Source organism: Natrix helvetica (genome assembly GCF_964273705.1).
Source record: "Natrix helvetica genome assembly, chromosome: Z".
In the NCBI taxonomy this organism is placed as follows: Eukaryota; Metazoa; Chordata; class Lepidosauria; order Squamata; family Natricidae; genus Natrix; species Natrix helvetica.
Window position 1 is genome coordinate 1302393 of NC_138554.1, and position 16534 is coordinate 1318926.

Consider the following 16534-nt stretch of genomic DNA (forward strand, 5'->3'; position numbering starts at 1 on the left):
TTAAACGCATCCTTGCAATTTCTGCTTTTTGTCCATTTTTCAAAAATTATGTTTCCCTTTGTGTAAAAAAAAAAAAGAGAGATCTAGATTTGGCCTTAAAATGAAGCACTCAGGTTCTAACACTCGGCCAAACCAACTGTGGTCACTAGACGGGTGGACATCAACTCCCAGAATTCCCCAGCCAGCATAGCTGGCTGGGGAATTCTGGGAGTTGAAGTCCACCCATCTTAAGAGTTGTCAAACCTGAGAAAAAAACTCTTCTAAAGTGTATATATTCCCCCAAAGATGCAGTCATGTAAGTCACCCACACTGACCACTTTGTGTAAAAAAAAACACAATTCCATGGCAAATATTTAAATGCACAAAAAGATGCAAACAGGGTGATGATTTATTGTTTATAGAACAGAATAGAGAATCAAATGGAATGAATAATAAAATATAGAATTAGATTAGATTAGAATAAGGAATAGAAAGTAGAATAGAATAGAAAATCAAATGGAATGAATAAAGGATTAGTTTAGATTAGAATAGAATAAGAAATAGAAAATAGAACAGAATAGAAAATAGAATAGGATGGTATAGTATAGAATAGAATAGAAAATAGAAATGAATAGGAAATAGAATAGAGTGGTATAGTATAGAATAGAATAGAAAATAGAAATGAATAGGAAATAGAATAGGATGGTATAGTATAGAATAGAATAGAAATAGAAATGAATAGGAAATAGAATAGAGTGGTATAGTATAGAATAGAATAGAAAATAGAAATGAATAGGAAATAGAATAGGATGGTATAGTATAGAATAGAATAGAAATAGAAATGAATAGGAAATAGAATAGAGTGGTATAGTATAGAATAGAATAGAAAATAGAACAGAATAGAAAATAGAATAGGATGGTATAGTATAGAATAGAATAGAAAATAGAAATGAATAGGAAATAGAATAGAATGGTATAGTATAGAATAGTATAGAATAGGAAATAGAATAGAATAGAAAATAGAATTGAATTAGAATTCTTTATTGGCCAAGTGTGATTGGACACACAAGGAATTTGTCTTTGGTGCAGATGCTCTCAGTGTACATAAAAAGACAAGATACGCCTAGTCAATTACAAAAGTTCAGAAAAGAGCAAAAAGCAGCAGAAGGCAGGACAAGATGAAAACAAACCATGGAGAGAAGCAACTTGGAATTAAGGAGAATCTAGGGAAGATGGAAGAGAAAGAAAAGGAGGAAAGAAGAAAGAAAAAGAAAGAGGGAGGGAGGGAAGGAGGAAGGAAGGAGAAAAGAAAGAAAAGGAAGGAAGGAAGGAAGGAAGGAAGGAAGGAAGGAGAAGCAACCTGGAATTAAGGAGAAACTTCTAACAGTGAGAACAATTAACCAGTGGAACTGCTTGCCACCAGAAGTCCTGGGCGCTCCATCCCTGGAGGTTTTCAAGAAGAGATTGGAAAAGCCACTTGTCTGAAATGGTCTCGGGGTCTCCTGCTTGAGCTGGGGGTTGGGCTAGAAGACCTCTATAAGGTCCCTTCCAGCTTGGTTATTCTATTCTATTGCATTACGAGTCGGATGGAGCCTGCCCTGTTCATTGGCTGTCTGGCTCGGAATCTCTCCTTCGTCAAAAGGATGGAGGATATCAACTCTCTCTCCACCGTCAGCAATTCCTATCCGGGGTCCAAACAGATTTTCCTCCTGTCCTTTCCCAGAAAAAGCCGCAAATCTGGATGTTTTTTCTCTCTTCGGATGGCCCTGGGTTCCGATTTGCCCTGCCAGACCATTCCTAGCGCTTCACCGATTCCGCCCCCCCCCTTCCTCTGTCATTCCCAAGTTGCCAAGGAAAGCAGCTCTCCAGGAAGATGTGGCAGGACTCCAGTTCCAGATCTGGAGAAACTTCCCCCCGTTTCGCTTTCACACGTCCAGGTCGTCATCGGGATCTTCGTGGTCAAAGTCATCGGCAGCATCCGGTTCGTAGTAGATTTTGCCTTCCTCCGTGGACGTTTGCAGCAGAGAGGACTTCCTGGAAGGGAGGAAGAAAGCATTTGTCTGTCTATGATCCACCCTCTCTCTCTCTGTCACACGTCTTTATTCATCCACCCATCCTCTGGAAGTGGTGGGTCTTTGATCCCTGGAGGTCTTCATGGAGAGCTTGGACAGACATTTGTCTGAAAGGCTGTATAAGGTCTCCTGCTTGAGCAAGGGGTTGGACTAGACGACCTCCAGGGTCCCTTCCCATCCTTTGATTCTATGGTCTGTCTATCTAACCTCTCCCTCCCCTATCCATCTATCATCTATGTCTGTCTGTCTGTCTGTTTCTATAATCTCTCTCTCATTGTGGTATCTATCACCTATCAATGCCCGTCTGTCCATCATCTATGTACGTCTGTCTTTGTCTATTTATCTATGATCTATTATAATCTATGTATATTTTTATCTACCCTCCCTCTCTCCCTCCCTCTCTCTCTCTCTCTCTCTCTTTCCTATCTATGTACATATTGAGCCGTGGTGGCGCAATAGTTATTAAGAGTGCAGCCCTGCAGGCTACTTCTGCTGACTGCCGGCTGCCTGCAATTTGGCAGTTCGAATCTCCCCAGGCTCAAGATTGGCTCAGCCTTCCCTCCTTCCAAGGTGGGTAACATGAGGACCCAGATTGTTTGGGGGCAAGAGGCTGACTCTGTAAACCCCTTAGGGAGGGCTGTAAAAGCACTGTGAAGCGGTATATAAGTCTAAGGGCTATTGCTACTCATTCCTTCAGCGCATGCGCACTGGCCAGCTGACAGGGCAGCGCATGTGCCCTGGCAAATGGCTCCGCGTGCCACCTGTGGCACGCGTGCCATAGGTTCGCCATCACTGTTATAGGGCCTCCTGCTTGAGCAGGGGGTTGGACTAGATGACCTCCAAGGTTTCTTCCACCTCTATTATTCTACTTATTTATAAAACTGATGTGCTGTCTATCTCATTACCCAAGCGAGGAACCAAGATGTGATCGACGTAACCTCACAGAGGTATGAGGTCCTTTATTTTTTATTTATATATTTACGCCCTGCCTTTATTCGTTTTACAAATAACTTTAAGGTGCAAACATATCCAATATTCCTTCCTCCTCTTCTCCCCACAGCAGCTGGCTTTTAGGCCTAAGACAGGACTAGAACTCCCTGTCTCCTGGTGATTGGCCCAAAGTCACCCAGCCGGCCTTCATGGCTAAGGCAGGACTAGAACTCACCGTCTCCTGCTTTCCAACCTGCTGCCTTCACTGCTAGGCAAAAATGGCTCTTAAGGAACGTGCCAACTGAATGTAAATATACATATTTTAAAATATAGGGATTTTTTTTTCCATTTGAGGAATATGCCAATTAAATCTTGGTCCTAAAAGTTGCCAAGTGGGCTCCGTTGAACGAAAGAGTTCATATTTGTAGGTTTCTTCTGTCCTTCTCTCCTTGCCAAATATTCTAAGACACCCCCGGGGCCGTTTTGTGGAGGGCGTTGGGCAGCGGGTAAATTGAATCGGTGGACAAATGAAATATTTCGAGAGGAAATTACAAAAAGAGACGGGAGTCCTTACTTTTCCTCGCTGAACTGGTACGGGAGAGGCACCGATTCTCTGGCTTGGCGCTCGGCTTCCGTGAGACGCAGGTTGAAGGTCAGGCGGGCTGTCGGATCAACCTGGAGAGATGTCCAAGGTTAACGGCGTTTGTGGATCAAAGGAAGGAAAGAAAGAAAGAAAGAAAGGAAGGAAGGAAGGAAGGAAGGAAGGAAGGAAGGAAGGAAGGAAAGAAAGAAAGAAAGAAAGAAAGAAAGAAAGAAAGAAAGAAAGAAAGAAAGAAAGAAAAGAACTCCCTGGGTAGGTTTAGTTTCTCAAACTGGACCACTTTTAAGGTGATTCGCTTACCAACTGCATGGCTCCCTTATCAACTGCAGTGATTCGCTTAACAACGGTGGCCAAACGAGCTGCAGAATCAGTGCCGGTTCGTTTTCACAACCACTTTGCTTAACAATGGAAACTCTGCTCCCAAATTGAAGCCCTTAACTCGACCGTGGTGCATTGCTTCTAAAATATCTGCTCGTCTTCTCAAGCAAACCTGCCTCCCCCCCCTCCCCAATTTCCTGGATTTCTTTCTTCCTGACAAAGAGCCCCCACCTGAATCCCCCACCCCCCAACAAACCAAACCCTGCTCCCAAGTCATCGGTCATGACCCCAAGACACGCACCGTGGCGGGGTCCCGTCCTTCCTCTGCCTCGTCCTCTCCAGAAACGCCTTTTGGTGGTGGCTCGCCGAGGAATTTGAACCCAAACCCCGGGAGGATGCTGAAGAGTTCTGTCTGGGGAGGGAAGGGCAGAATGAGGGGGGGAGGGGACACGCAGTGGTGAAATGTAAACATTTTTGCCAACAGTTCTCTGGGCGTGGTTTGGTGGGCGTGCCAACTTTTTTTTAGTTTCTAAAGCATTTTTTTACAACCTATTTGCCCAAACCGGTAATAAAAACTGTCTCTGCTTCCTTTCTTCCTTCCTTTTCTTCCCCTTCCATCTCTGCTTTCTTTTCTTCTCCTTCCTATCTCTTCATCCATCCTTCCTTCCTTTTCTTTCCTTCCTCATTTCACCCTTTCTTTTCTTCTCTCTCTCCACTAATTTTCTTTCCTTCCCTTACCCTTATTGCCCCCCCTCTACTTCTTTCCTCTTTTCAACCCTTTTCTTCTTCTTTCCTCTCCCTCCACTAATTTTCCTTCCTTCCTTCCCTTTACGTCCTCTTTTTACCCTTTCTTCTTTCTTCTTTTCTTCTCCCCCTACACTAATTTTCCTTCCTTCCCTTTACGTCCGTTTTACCCTTCCTTCTTTCTTCCCTTCTCCCCCTACACTAATTTTCCTTCCTTCCTTCCCTTTACTTCTCCTTTTTAACCTTTCTTCTTTCTTCTTTTCTTCTCCCCCTACACTAATTTTCCTTCCTTCCTTCCCTTTACGTCCTCTTTTTAACCTTCCTTCTTTCTTCCCTTCTCCCCCTACACTAATTTTCCTTAATTCCTTCCCTTTACTTCCTCTTTTTACCCTTTCTTCTTTCTTCCCTTCTCCCCCTACACTAATTTTCCTTCCCTTCTTCTTTCCTTCCGTTCCCCTTATTTTCCCCCTCTACTTCTTTCCTCTTTTTCACCCTTTCTTTCTTCTAACCTTTCATCTCTCCCTCCACTTTTTATTTTTCTTTCTTTCTTTCTTTCTTTCTTTCTTTCTTTCTTTCTTTCTTTCTTTCTTCCTTCCTTCCTTCCTTCCTTCCTTCCTTTCTTCCTTCCTTCCTTCTACAATAATAGCAGAGTTGGAAGGGACCTTGGAGGTCTTCTAGTCCAACCCCCTGCCTAGGCAGGAAACCCTATACCGTTTCAGACAAATAGCTATCCAACATCTTCTTAAAGACTTCCAGTGTTGGGGCATTCACAACTTCTGGAGGCAACTTCTGTTCCACTGATTCATTGTTCTCACTGTCAGGAAATTTCTCCTCAGTTCTAAGTTGCTTTTCTCCTTAGTTTCCACCCATTGCTTCTTGTTCTGTCTTCAGGTGCCTTGGAGAATAGCTTGACTCCCAAATCTTCTTTGTGGTTTCCTTCCCTTCCCTCCCTATCATTTATCAGCCAGGAAGTAAGAAACGGGGCAAAATCCCGTTTCTTCCACATCCATCCTCATTTAACACTGGATGAAAAGACATTTTTGATTCCAGAGCTGAGCTTTGGAAGCCCTGTGCCATCTTTGCTGTGGGTCAAAGGAAGACCACCTCACCTTCTGTAGAAGCCTGCTCCCCCTCTTTCTATGGAGGACCACAGCAGTTCGGGGGGTCCCATCCCCACCTCGCCCGCTCCCCGGTCCCGGCCGCAGGGTCACCACCAAGCGTGCCAGCGTCTTCAACACGTCCAGCTGGGCAGGTGGGTGCAAATCCCCGTGGACGAGGGCCACAATGCGGAGAATTTTCAGCCCTGCGGAGAAAAGGAGATTTTGAGGAATCCCCAAATCTGGTCCTTCCTTCAAGCCGCCTCAGGATTCACTCGGACCTTGATGAGATTCACTGAGAAGAGGAACAGAACAGGGGAGCGACTGAATCTGGATGCATGTGAGGTCCAAAAACTTACTTGTATAGTGAACTCTATCTATCTATCTATCTATCTATCTATCTATCTATCTATCTATCTATCTATCCATCCATCCATCCATCCATCCATCCATCTATCTATCCTATCATCTATTATAGATCTATGTATCTATGTATTTCTTTACCTACCTCTTCTCTATATGTATGTCTATCTAAGTATCTACCATCCATCCTTCTTTCCTTCTCTCCCACTTCCCTAGGAGAGAAGCAACTTAGAACTAAGTTGAACAATTAGTCAATGGAACAGCTTGCCTCCAGAAGTTGTGAATGCTCCATCACTGAACATTTTAAAGAAGATGTTTGATATCCATTTGTCTGAAGTAGTGTAGGGTTTCCTGCCAAAGCAGAGGGTTGGACTAGGAGACCCCCCAAGGTCCCTTCCAACTCTGCTATGCTATGCTATTCTAATTTTATTCTATTTCTATTCCCTATTCTATTCTATTCTATTCTATTTGTACCTACCTATCTACCTATCTACCTACCTACCTACCTACCTACCTACCTACCTATGTATCTATCTATCTATCTATCTATCTATCTATCTATCTATCTATCTATCATCTATCTATTATCTATCTATCTATCTATGTATCATCTATCTATTATATATCTATCATCTATCTATCTATCATCTATCTATCTATCATCTATCTATCTATCTATCTATCTATCTATCTATCTATCATCTATCTATCTATCTATCTATCTATCATCTATCTATCTATCATCTATCTATCTATCTATCTATCTATCTATCATCTATCTATCTATCTATCTCTATCCGTATCTATCTATCTATCTATCTATCTATCTATCTATCTATCATCTATCTATCTATCTATCTATCTATCTATCTATCATCTATCTATCATCTATCTATCTATCATCTATCTATCTATCATCTATCTATCTATCATCTATCTATCTATCATCTATCTATCTATCTATCTATCTATCTATCTATCTATCATCTATCTATCTATCTATCTATCTATCTATCATCTATCTATCTATCTATCTAATCTAATCTAATCTAATCTATCCTATCATAGATCTATGTATCTATGTATATTTTTATCTACCTCTCTTTATTTCTACCTATGTACCTATCACATATATATCTACTATCCACCATGGCTCAATCTTCCCCTTTCCCCTCGCCCCTAATGCCCCTCTCTTCGCTCACCAGCCGTGTTCGCTCTCCTGGGCAGCTGTGCCAACAACTGGCAGACAGAGGGAAAGGGAAGGCGGAGTAGCAGCCAGCTGAGGGAATCCAGCACGAGCGTGGTGGATCCCTGCGAGGTTGTGGCCAGGCGGGAGGCCAATTCCAAGGCGGAGAATTCTCCCACGGTCAGGCCGCTGCCTCTCCCGGACCAGCCCAGGGGATCAGGGAAACCATCGTGAAACGATATCCTGGCAGAAAAAGAGCTACAGATAATCCCCAATTGAGTCCCAAATTTCAGTTGCTAACTGAGACATTGGTGAAGTGAGTTTTGCCGTGTTTTGCGACCTCTCTGGCCATGTTGTTAAGTGAATCACGGCAGTTTTCAAGTTAGGAATACAGCCAAATATAATAGCCAAATTGATTTGGCTTGTCAAGAAAGTTGCAAAAGGGGATGATGGCATGGGCCCAGGGGACACTGCAACTGTCATAAAGACAAGCCAGTTGCCGAGTGGCCAATTTTGGATCAGGCGACCCCAGGAATGCTACGACGGTCCTAAGTGTGAAAAACAGGTCATAAGCCCACTTTTCCCAGTGCTGTTTTAACTTGAGACGGTCGCTAAAGAAACGGTTGCGACCCATAAAGGAGAATATTTCTCCCTCAGGGTTGAACTGGGGGGTCTTGGCGGTCCCCGAGACTGTTTTCTTGCAGACGTTTCATGACCCAAGTAGGTAACATCATCAGTGCTAAATGAGTGGAAATCGAGGACTATTGTATACCCTGCTGGCTGTTTACCACACACACTCACATCTGTGCCAGAGGTCTTTTCCCCAATTGTTGCAGCCATTTAGTGTTGGCCTAAATTTTGGACCGGCTCCCAGTGCCATTCCTGGCTTTCTCTCTCTCTCTCTCTCTCTCACACACACACACACAACACACCACACACACACACAGACACACACATATGAAATTTAGGACTTACCGTGAGATCACGTCAGTGCTCAGCCCAGCCTTGAATTCCAACTCTGGGAGATCAAAGCTCAGAACGTGGATGGATTCTGCCCTAAAGAAGAAAAGCAAGATAGCCTTAGACTTATATACCACTTCCAAGAGCTTTTACAGCCCTCTCTAAGTGGTTTATAGAGTCAACATGTTACCCCAATAATCTGGGTCCTCAGTCTACCGACCTCACAAGGAAGGTTGGAAGGCTGAGTCAACTTTGAGCAGGTCAGGATTGAACTCCTGGCAGTGGGCAGTGAGTTAGCCTGCAATACTACTTTCTAACCACTGTGTCACTATGACTTCCTTCCTTCCTTCTCATTTTCCTTCCTTCCTTCTTGTCTTTTTCTCTTTCTCCCTCCCTCTTTCCCTCCTTCCCTCCATCTCTTCCTTCCTTCCCAAGCAATAGCAATTAGACTTCTATACTGCTTCATAATGGGTTTACAGCCTCTTGCCCCCAACAATCTGGGTCCTCATTTTACCCACCTTGGAAGGAAGGTTGGAAGGCTGAGTCAACTTTGAGCTGGTCAGGATCGAACTCCTGGCAGTGGGCAGTGAGTTAGCCTGCAATACTACATTCTGACCACTGCACCACCACGGCCCTTCCCTCCTCCCACTCTCCCTTCCCACTTAGCAATAGCATCTAGGCTTATATACAGCTTCACAGTGCTTCACAACCCTCTCTAAGGGGTTTACAGAGTCAGCCTCTTGCCCCACCCAACAATCTGGGTCCTCGTTTTACCCATCTCGGAAGGACGGATGGGAGGTTGAGGCCGCCCTGAGCCAGTGAGACTCAAACAGTGAAACTGCTGGCGGCCGACAGTCAGCAGACGTAGCCTGCAGGGCTGCATTCTCACCACTGCGCCACCAGGGCTCTGTTGTGGCGCAGTGTGGTTACAGCAACCATTTTCACATTTTCTAAAGGAAAAAAACCATTTTGGTCCTGGCGAACAAATATAGGTTAGTCCGCTATATTACACTTGGAATCCTGCAAATCTAGAAAGAGTGCAGAGAAGAGCAACAAAGAGGATTAGGGGACTGGAGACTAAAACATATGAAGAACCGTTGCAGGAACTGGGGATGTTTAGCTTAAGAGAAAGAAGGACTAGGGGAGACATGATAGCAGTCTTCCAATATCTCAGGGGTTGCCACAAAGAAGAGGGAGTCAAACTATTCTCCAAGGGACCTGAGGACAGAACAAGAAGCAATGGGTAGAAACTAATCAAGGAGAGAAGCAACTTAGAATCGAGGAGGAATTTCCTGACAGTTAGAACAATTCATCAGTGGAACAGAAGTTGCCTCCAGAAGTTGTGAATGCCCCAACACTGGAAGTCTTTAAGAAGATGTTGGAGAGCCATTTGCCTGAAATGGTATAGGGTTTCCTGCCTAGGCAGGGGGTTGGACTAGAAGACCTCCAAGGTCCCTTCCAACTCTGCTATTGTATTGTATTATGTACCCTGTAGCTCACTTAAGTTTGTGAAGTTAGACCGCTAAAAAAGCTGTCGTATTTTTCAGAGTATAAGATGCACCTTTTTGCCCCCTAAAAGAGGGTGAAAATTTGGGTGCATCTTCTCCACTGAACGTAGCCCCAACCTACCCCCATCCAGATTTGTAGTCCTTCCTTCCTCTTCTTTTTCCCTCCCTCCCTCCTTCTCCCTTCTTTCTTTGTCTCTGTGTCTTTCTTTCTTCCTTTCTCAGCACCCCCAACCTGTTTTTGGCCTAGAAGGCTTCAGGGAAGCCTGCTGGGAACAAAAATGGACCCCCCCCACACACACACACCTCGTCTTTGGCTCTGCGACGTGTGATCAAGGGCAAACCGGCCTGAACCAATAGCATTTCACCCCTGAAGGGAGGACATCTGCAGAAGGATGGACTACAGTGTTCCTCTCCCCCCCCCCCAGTATAGGAAAGGGGAATGGCCGATGTGGGATCATGACGTCACTCGGTTGAGAAATTGCCAGAATACACATTTAGTAAACAACTGAAAATAAAAACTGATTCCCCCTCGATTTAGAGACCTCACAGCTAGGTTGGCATCAAGCCTTCGAGGCCGGTTTTACCACGCCAGAGGGGGGCCTATCAATTCGATACAGCGATAAATGCAAAGGCTCCTGGAGTGTCCCACTCACCGCCGGGCGGCAGCTGTGACGAAGCTCTTCAGCAGGGAGCGGCCTTCGCAAGCAACTGAATCTGCCAGAGGAGGAAAAGGGGACGTTTTTGGATTAAGCCTCTCGGTTCGGGGTAAGTGTAGTTCTTAGTAATCTTTTCATTCTGTGTTCTTTTAACCTTTTCACTATTTTTTAACTTGTTTTATAACCTGCAAACTGCTCAGAGGGAGGGAGATGGATGGCATAAAACATTGTGATATTAATAAATGAATAAAACAAACAAACCCAAGACGTACACAGACTGGTCAGCCAAAGTGTCTCTCTTGACCACTCACAAGCAGCTGCCTCCCCCTCCCTGCCATCCTCAGCTGGCACTCCTGGGGGGGGGGAACCCTGCAGAGGATGGGAGGCCACTAGGAGATCCCCTACATGCAATAAGACCACCAGATCCCTTACAGGAGGGATATGGGGGCAGCACCAGGAGACCCCTTGCATGCAATAGGCCGCTGTGCAGGAGGGCTGGGAGGCCACCAGGAGATTCCCCTGCATTGATAGGCGACCAGGAGATCCCCTGAAGGGGATGGGAGGCCACCAGGAGATCCCCTGCATGAAACAGAACACCACGGAGACCCCCTGAAAGGGATAGAAGCCCATAAGGAGATCATTTGCACGCAACAAGTCCACCAGATCCCTTACAGGAGGGATGGGGGGGGGCACCAGGAGACCCCTTGCATGTGATAGGCCACTGTCCAGGGGATGGGAGGCGACCAGGTGATTCCCCGCATGCAATAGGCCACCAGGGGATCCCCTGAAAGGAATGGGAGGCCACCCATCCTCGTCATGTGATCGACGACCAGGTCTCTGAAGGGGATGGGAGGCCATCAGGAAGATCCCCTAAAAGGGATAGAACAGAAGCCAAACAGCATATCCTTTGCAGTCGATAAGACCACCTGATCCCTTACAGGACGGATAGGAGGCCACCAGGAGATCCCAGGGCGCCAAGCTAGAGGCCGACAGCAATCCCCGCTCGTCTTTCGGCCAAGAAGACCCTCTCTCCCTGCCCTCCCAGCTGCCCATAAAAGGGGAGCCCCTCCGCAGCAGCCGGGGAGGGGCAGAGCAGGGCCAGGCCGGGCCTCTCCCTCACCCTGCAGGAGCAGCAGCCCCTCGGCGGCCCCGGACAGCAGCGCCTCCAGCATCCCTTCGCGGCTCTTCCGCCTCCTTTGGCGTCGCCCGCGCGCCCCAATGACGTCACGGCCCGCCTGAAGGGGGGAACTAAAGGCGGAGAGGCCGCAGCGCCACCTACCGGTGGGCGTCGCCATCGCCTCCGAAGCCATAGGCGGCTAAGGAAGCGCCTGACTGGAAATTAAAAAAAAAGCGGAGGAAGGACCCCCCCTTCCCTTTTGGGGACTTTTCCCTTCAAAATAGAGTCGGGGGAGGGGAGGGGAGAGAGGTTCCAGGGACATTTCTGCCCGGTTGAAACCAAGCACGACTCAAAGCCACTTCAGGTTGCAACTCCCCCCTTCTCGCTAGAGCCACAGAAGCCACTACAAGGCCCATGGTGCACGGCAACGGTGCTCCGTCACCTCCCACGGGGCGCCCATAACCCCCGTAAGACCCTCAAAGGGCCCTCTGAGGGAAGCCCAGCGGCGACAGAAAGCGTCGCAAAACCCTCGGCCGTCAAGCGCGACGCCGTTTACTACAAGGCGGCCACCGAAAGCGAAGATATTGCTAGGCAGAGAAGGCCGGTCGTCAAGCGCGCCTCCGTTGCTAGCCAAGGGAGGCCGGTCGTCAAGCAGGACCGTCAAGCGAAGGCCAGTCGTGAAACATGACCGTCAAAACACGGGCCGTTGCTAGGCACAGCGGCCGATCGTCAAGCAGGACCGTCAAACGAGGACCAGTCGTGAAAGACAGCCGTCAAAAGACGCCCCGTTTCTAGGCAGAGCGGCCGTTCGTCCAGCAGGGCCGTCAAGCGCGGAGCGGTCGTAAAACACGGCCGTCAAAAGGCGCCCCGTTGCTAGGCAGAGGGGCCAGTCGTCGAGCAGAACCGTCAAGCGCGGGCGAGTCGTTAAAAACGGCCGTCAAAAGGCGCCCCGTTGCCAGGCAGAGCGGTCGGTCGTCAAGCGCGGCCGTCCAGCGCGCCGTCGTTGCTAGGCAGTAGCTCGCGGCCCCGTTGCCAGGCAGAGCCCGCGGGTCGTCAAGTGCTGCCGTCGAGCGCGGCCGGGCGCCCTCCTGCCGCCAAGCGGGGCGGCGGCGCCATGCCCCTCTGCCGTAAAGCGCGGCCGGGCGCCCTGCTGCTGCGGGGGCCTGGTCGGGGCGGGATGCTGGGGGGCGGCGGCGGCGGCAGCGGCGGGGGCGGGGGCGGCGGCGGGGGGTCGGGCGGGGGCGGCTCTCCGCTGCCGCTGCTGCACCCGCGGACGGGCCGGCTGGTGACAGTGTCGCGGGGCGGGCGGAGCGCGGCTCGCTCGCAGCCCGGCCAGGAGTTCAACCACGGGCTGGTGCTCAGCCGGGAGCCCCTCGCCCCCGGGGCCCTCTTCACCGTCCGCATCGACCGCAAGGTCAGCGGGGGCCTGGAGGGCAGAGGGGGGCAGGGGAGGGGGCCCTGAGTGAAGGCCCAGGCAATTGGGGGGGGGGGGTCTTGGGGATGGACATGCGCTGTGAGAGGGGGAGGACCTGGCGGGGTCGCAGGAGGAGGGGAGGGGAGGGGAAGGGTCCCCAAATGAAGCCTGAAGCAATGGGGGGAGGGGGTCTCTTGGGGGTGGAGAGATGTGCTGGGGGGAGGGGGAGAGCCTCGGGGGTCTCAGGGGAGGGGGAGGGGGAGGGTCCACAAGTGAAGGCCCAGGCAATGGGAGGAGGGGGTCTCTTGGGGATGGATATGGGCTGTGAAATGAGGGGGAGACCCTCGATAAGGGGGACTGCAGGAGGGGAGGGGAGGGGTCCCCAAGTGAAGCCTGAATCAACTGGGGGGGGTCTTGTGAACGGAGAGGTCTGCTTTGGGGCGGTGGGGGAGAGCCTCAGGGGTCTCAGGGGATATGGGGGGGGCTGCGAGAGGAGAGGAGGAGGAGGGCAGGACAGGGGAAGGGTCCCAAATGAAGCCTGAAGCAATGGGGGGAGGGGGTCTCAGGGATGGAGAGATGTGCTGTGGGAGGGGGGAAGAGCCTCGGGGGGGGTCTCAGAAGAAGGGGGGCTGCAGGAGGGGAGGAGGAATTGGGGGGGTCTTGGGGATGGAGACGCACTGCGGGAGGGGGAGAGCTTCAAGGGCTGCAGGGAAAGGGGAAGAGAAGGATGGGGGTCCCCAAATGAAGGCCATGGGGAGGGGCAGGGGGTCTGTCACAGGAATGGAGGTGGGGGCTGCCCTTCCCTCTGTCAGTGGCTGGAGAGACCCCCGCGAGGGGGGGGGAGTCGCAGGGGAAGGGGACATTGGAGCAGTCAGGGATGGGGAATCCCCACCTGAAGGCTGAGCCAATGGTAGAGGAGGGGAGGCATCTCCAGAAGAAAGCCTGGCCTGGGGGGGGGGAGTTATCGAGGAGGAAAACACCCTTGGGGGGGTCTGAAGGAGGGGGCTGCAGGAGCAGAGCCAGGAAGGAGAGGGGATCTCCCAAATAAGGTCAAAATCAGGATGAAGATGCTCTGGGGAGGAAGACCCTCAAAGTGGGGGGTGGGGCAAAGGAACAGAGCTGGGGGGGGGAACCCCATACGAAGGCCAATAGTGGGGCTCATAGCAGAGGGGGCTGCAGGAGGAGGGGTCCCCAAATGAAGGAGGATCCAATGAGCTGGGGGGGGTGTCTTGGGGATGGAAGTGGGCAGAGCCTCAGGGTTCAGGGGGGAGGGGGCTCGAGGGGAGGGGTCCCCAAAATGAGGAAACAGAGGAGTAGGTTGTGCAAAATGGGGGGGGAGTGTTGGGACCCCCCCAAAAAAGAGACCCTTAGAGATGTCCCCATTCAGGAACACTTCCAGGACCCCTGGCTGGCTTTCCGAGACCCCCCACTCAAAATTAGACTTTCAGAAATGTTGATTCCCCCCCCTCCCAGAACTCTTATCACCCCTGTCCCCAAAAAACCCCATCCGCTTAACAGGAATCCCTGGCCGGTGGATTTAACTTGAGGAGGATCCGATCCCCATCCCCCCTTTGCCAGGCGCCGAGTGCGAATCAGGGCAGCCCTTCAATTGACTTTCCCCCTCTTCGTCTGCGCGCAGGTCAACTCATGGAGCGGCTCCTTGGAGATCGGGGTGACGGCCCTGGACCCCAGCCACCTGGACTTCCCCAGCAGTGCCACCGGCCTCAAGGGGGGCTCCTGGATCATCTCGGGCTGCTCCGTCCTGCGCGATGGGCGCTCCATTCTGGAGGAATACGGGCAGGACCTGGATCAGCTGGGTGAAGGCGACCGGGTCGGCATCCAGCGGACGGCCAACGGGGAGCTGCGCCTCTGGGTCAACGGCCAGGACTGTGGTGTGGCGGCCACTGGCATCCCACCCCGGGTCTGGGCTGTGGTCGACTTGTACGGCAAGTGCACCCAGATTACGGTGGTGCCGGGAAACGTGGAGGAAGCGGAAGAGGGAGCCTCCCACGATGAAGGTACACCCCCCCCCCCCAAAAAAAGTGGAGAATTGTTGGGATGGAGAGTTGAGAAACCAGACAGAATAGAATAGAATTCAGAATAGAATAGAGTTGAGTAGAATGGAATAGAATAGAATAGAATAAGGAATAGAATAGATTTGAGTAGAATAGAATAGAATCGAAGAATAGAATAAGGAATAGAATAGAATAAGGAATAGAATAGAGTTGAGAAGGAGAGGAAAATAGAATAGAATAGAATTCAGGAGAGGAGAGGATAACAGAGTTGGAAGGGACCTTGGAGGTCTTCTAATCCAACCCCCTGCTTAGGCAGGAAACCCTCTACCTTTTCCAGACAAAGGCTTATCCAATCTTTTTACCCATTTGCAACTTTTGTGGAGGCAACTTCTGTTCCACTGATTAATTGTCCTCACTGTCAGGAAGTTTCTCCTCAGTTCTAAGTTGCTTCTCTCCTTGATTAGTTTCCACCCATTGCTTCTTGTTCTGTCCACAGGTGCCTTGGAGAATAGCTTGACTCCCTCTTCTTTGTGGCAACCCCTGAGATACTGGAAGACTGCTTATGATGTCTCCCCTGGTCCTTCTTTCTCTTAAGCTAAACATACCCAGTTCCTGCAACCGTTCTTCATATGTTTTAGTCTCCAGGCCCCAAATCCTCTTTGTTGCTCTTCTCTGCACTCTTTCTAGAGTCTCAGCATCTTTTCTACATCATGGCGACCAAAACTGAATGCTGTATTCCAAGTGTGGCCTTATACCAAGGCATTATAAAGCGGTATTAACACTTCACGCGATCTTGAAAATAACAGAGGCAGGGTTAGGGCCACGTGCGAAGAGTTGCCACCGTTTAACATCACGGGTGAACGATAGAGAGCTGTAAAACTGTAAAGAAAGCACAAATCTCGGCATTCAAATTTGGGCTTGTCCACTGTGTTTCTCAAATTTTAAGAAGTGTGGAGGTCAAGTAATTATGGATTAAGATATGTCGTCTAATTGCATACTGATTGATTGATTTTGCCATGTTTGTGTAGTGTATATCGGTGACCCTTTTGAAGGTTGCATGCAGCAAAATTTCATTTTAATGTAACTTTATTGTCACTTCCAATGTATATTTTAGTGTACGTTGGAAGTGACAATAAAGTTATTTGAAGTCGATGCTTTAATAAAGCTACATCTGGAATCCTGCCTCCAGTTTTGGCCCCCGCGTTACAAAAAAGAGGTTGAGACTTTGGAAAAAGTGCAGAGAAGAGTAAGCGGGTCAAAGGCCTGGAGACTAAAAAGATAGGAAGAAGAGTTGCAGGATTTGGGTTGGGCCAGTCTAGAGAAAAGATGGAATTGGGGTGGGTGGGTGATATTCTACTTTTTGAAGGGCTGCCCCTAAGAAAGAGGGGGGGGGTGTCAAATTATTTTCCAAAGCCCCTGAAAGCAGGACAAGGAACAACGGATGGAAACTCAGCAAGGAGAGAACCAATCTGGAATTAAGGAGGAATTTTCTGACACCGAGAACAATTGACCAGTGGAACTCCTTGCCACCAGAAGTTGTGGCTTCTCCAACACTGGAGGTTGTTAAGAAGAGA

General features: G+C 49.3%; 2 protein-coding genes across 6 annotated transcripts in view; one reads left to right on the plus strand and one right to left on the minus strand.

The window, feature by feature from the left end:
• Window positions 1-370: 370 nt before the first annotated feature.
• On the minus strand, window positions 371-12104 carry LOC309382109 (elongator complex protein 5-like). Of its 2 annotated transcripts, none has more exons than XR_014173631.1 (8): window positions 11535-12104; window positions 10412-10472; window positions 8266-8346; window positions 7307-7533; window positions 5754-5947; window positions 4202-4308; window positions 3556-3656; window positions 371-2013 (listed from the first exon to the last, which is right to left on the minus strand). XR_014173631.1 is itself a non-coding variant. In XM_081933586.1 (8 exons), exons 1-8 carry the CDS (start codon window positions 11722-11724, stop codon window positions 1905-1907), a joined length of 1074 nt encoding a protein of 357 aa, XP_081789712.1. In that variant the 5' UTR covers window positions 11725-12101; the 3' UTR covers window positions 371-1904. The 2 variants fall into 2 exon arrangements, 1 of the variants encoding a protein (XP_081789712.1); XM_081933586.1 differs by having other exon boundaries at window positions 4202-4312; window positions 11535-12101.
• A 541-nt stretch (window positions 12105-12645) lies between these two features.
• Window positions 12646-16534, plus strand: part of LOC309381604 (neuralized-like protein 4) — a gene marked incomplete at its 5' end in the record, with an annotated part of 35765 nt that continues 31876 nt past the window's right edge. For 3 of the 4 annotated variants that reach the window (XM_081932776.1, XM_081932775.1, XM_081932777.1), the window contains 2 exons: window positions 12674-12945; window positions 14585-14963. In XM_081932776.1, coding sequence (XP_081788902.1) covers window positions 12709-12945; window positions 14585-14963 — 616 coding nt within the window. Of the gene's footprint in view, window positions 12946-14584; window positions 14964-16534 lie in introns of all 4 variants that reach the window. The other variant, XM_081932774.1, reaches the window with a different exon arrangement.

Bases quoted from the DNA above. Each gene is read 5' to 3' on its own strand.
- LOC309382109 (XM_081933586.1), bottom strand. From the start codon at position 11,724: ATGGCTTCGGAGGCGATGGCGACGCCCACCGGTAGGTGGCGCTGCGGC. The intron at 4,313-5,753 runs GTGAGGTGGTCT...TTCCCTCCCCAG, and splicing joins GGAGCAGGCTTCTACAGAAG to ACAGAACTCTTCAGCATCCT. The intron at 3,657-4,201 runs GTGCGTGTCTTG...ACATCTCTCCAG, and splicing joins AAGGACGGGACCCCGCCACG to GTTGATCCGACAGCCCGCCT.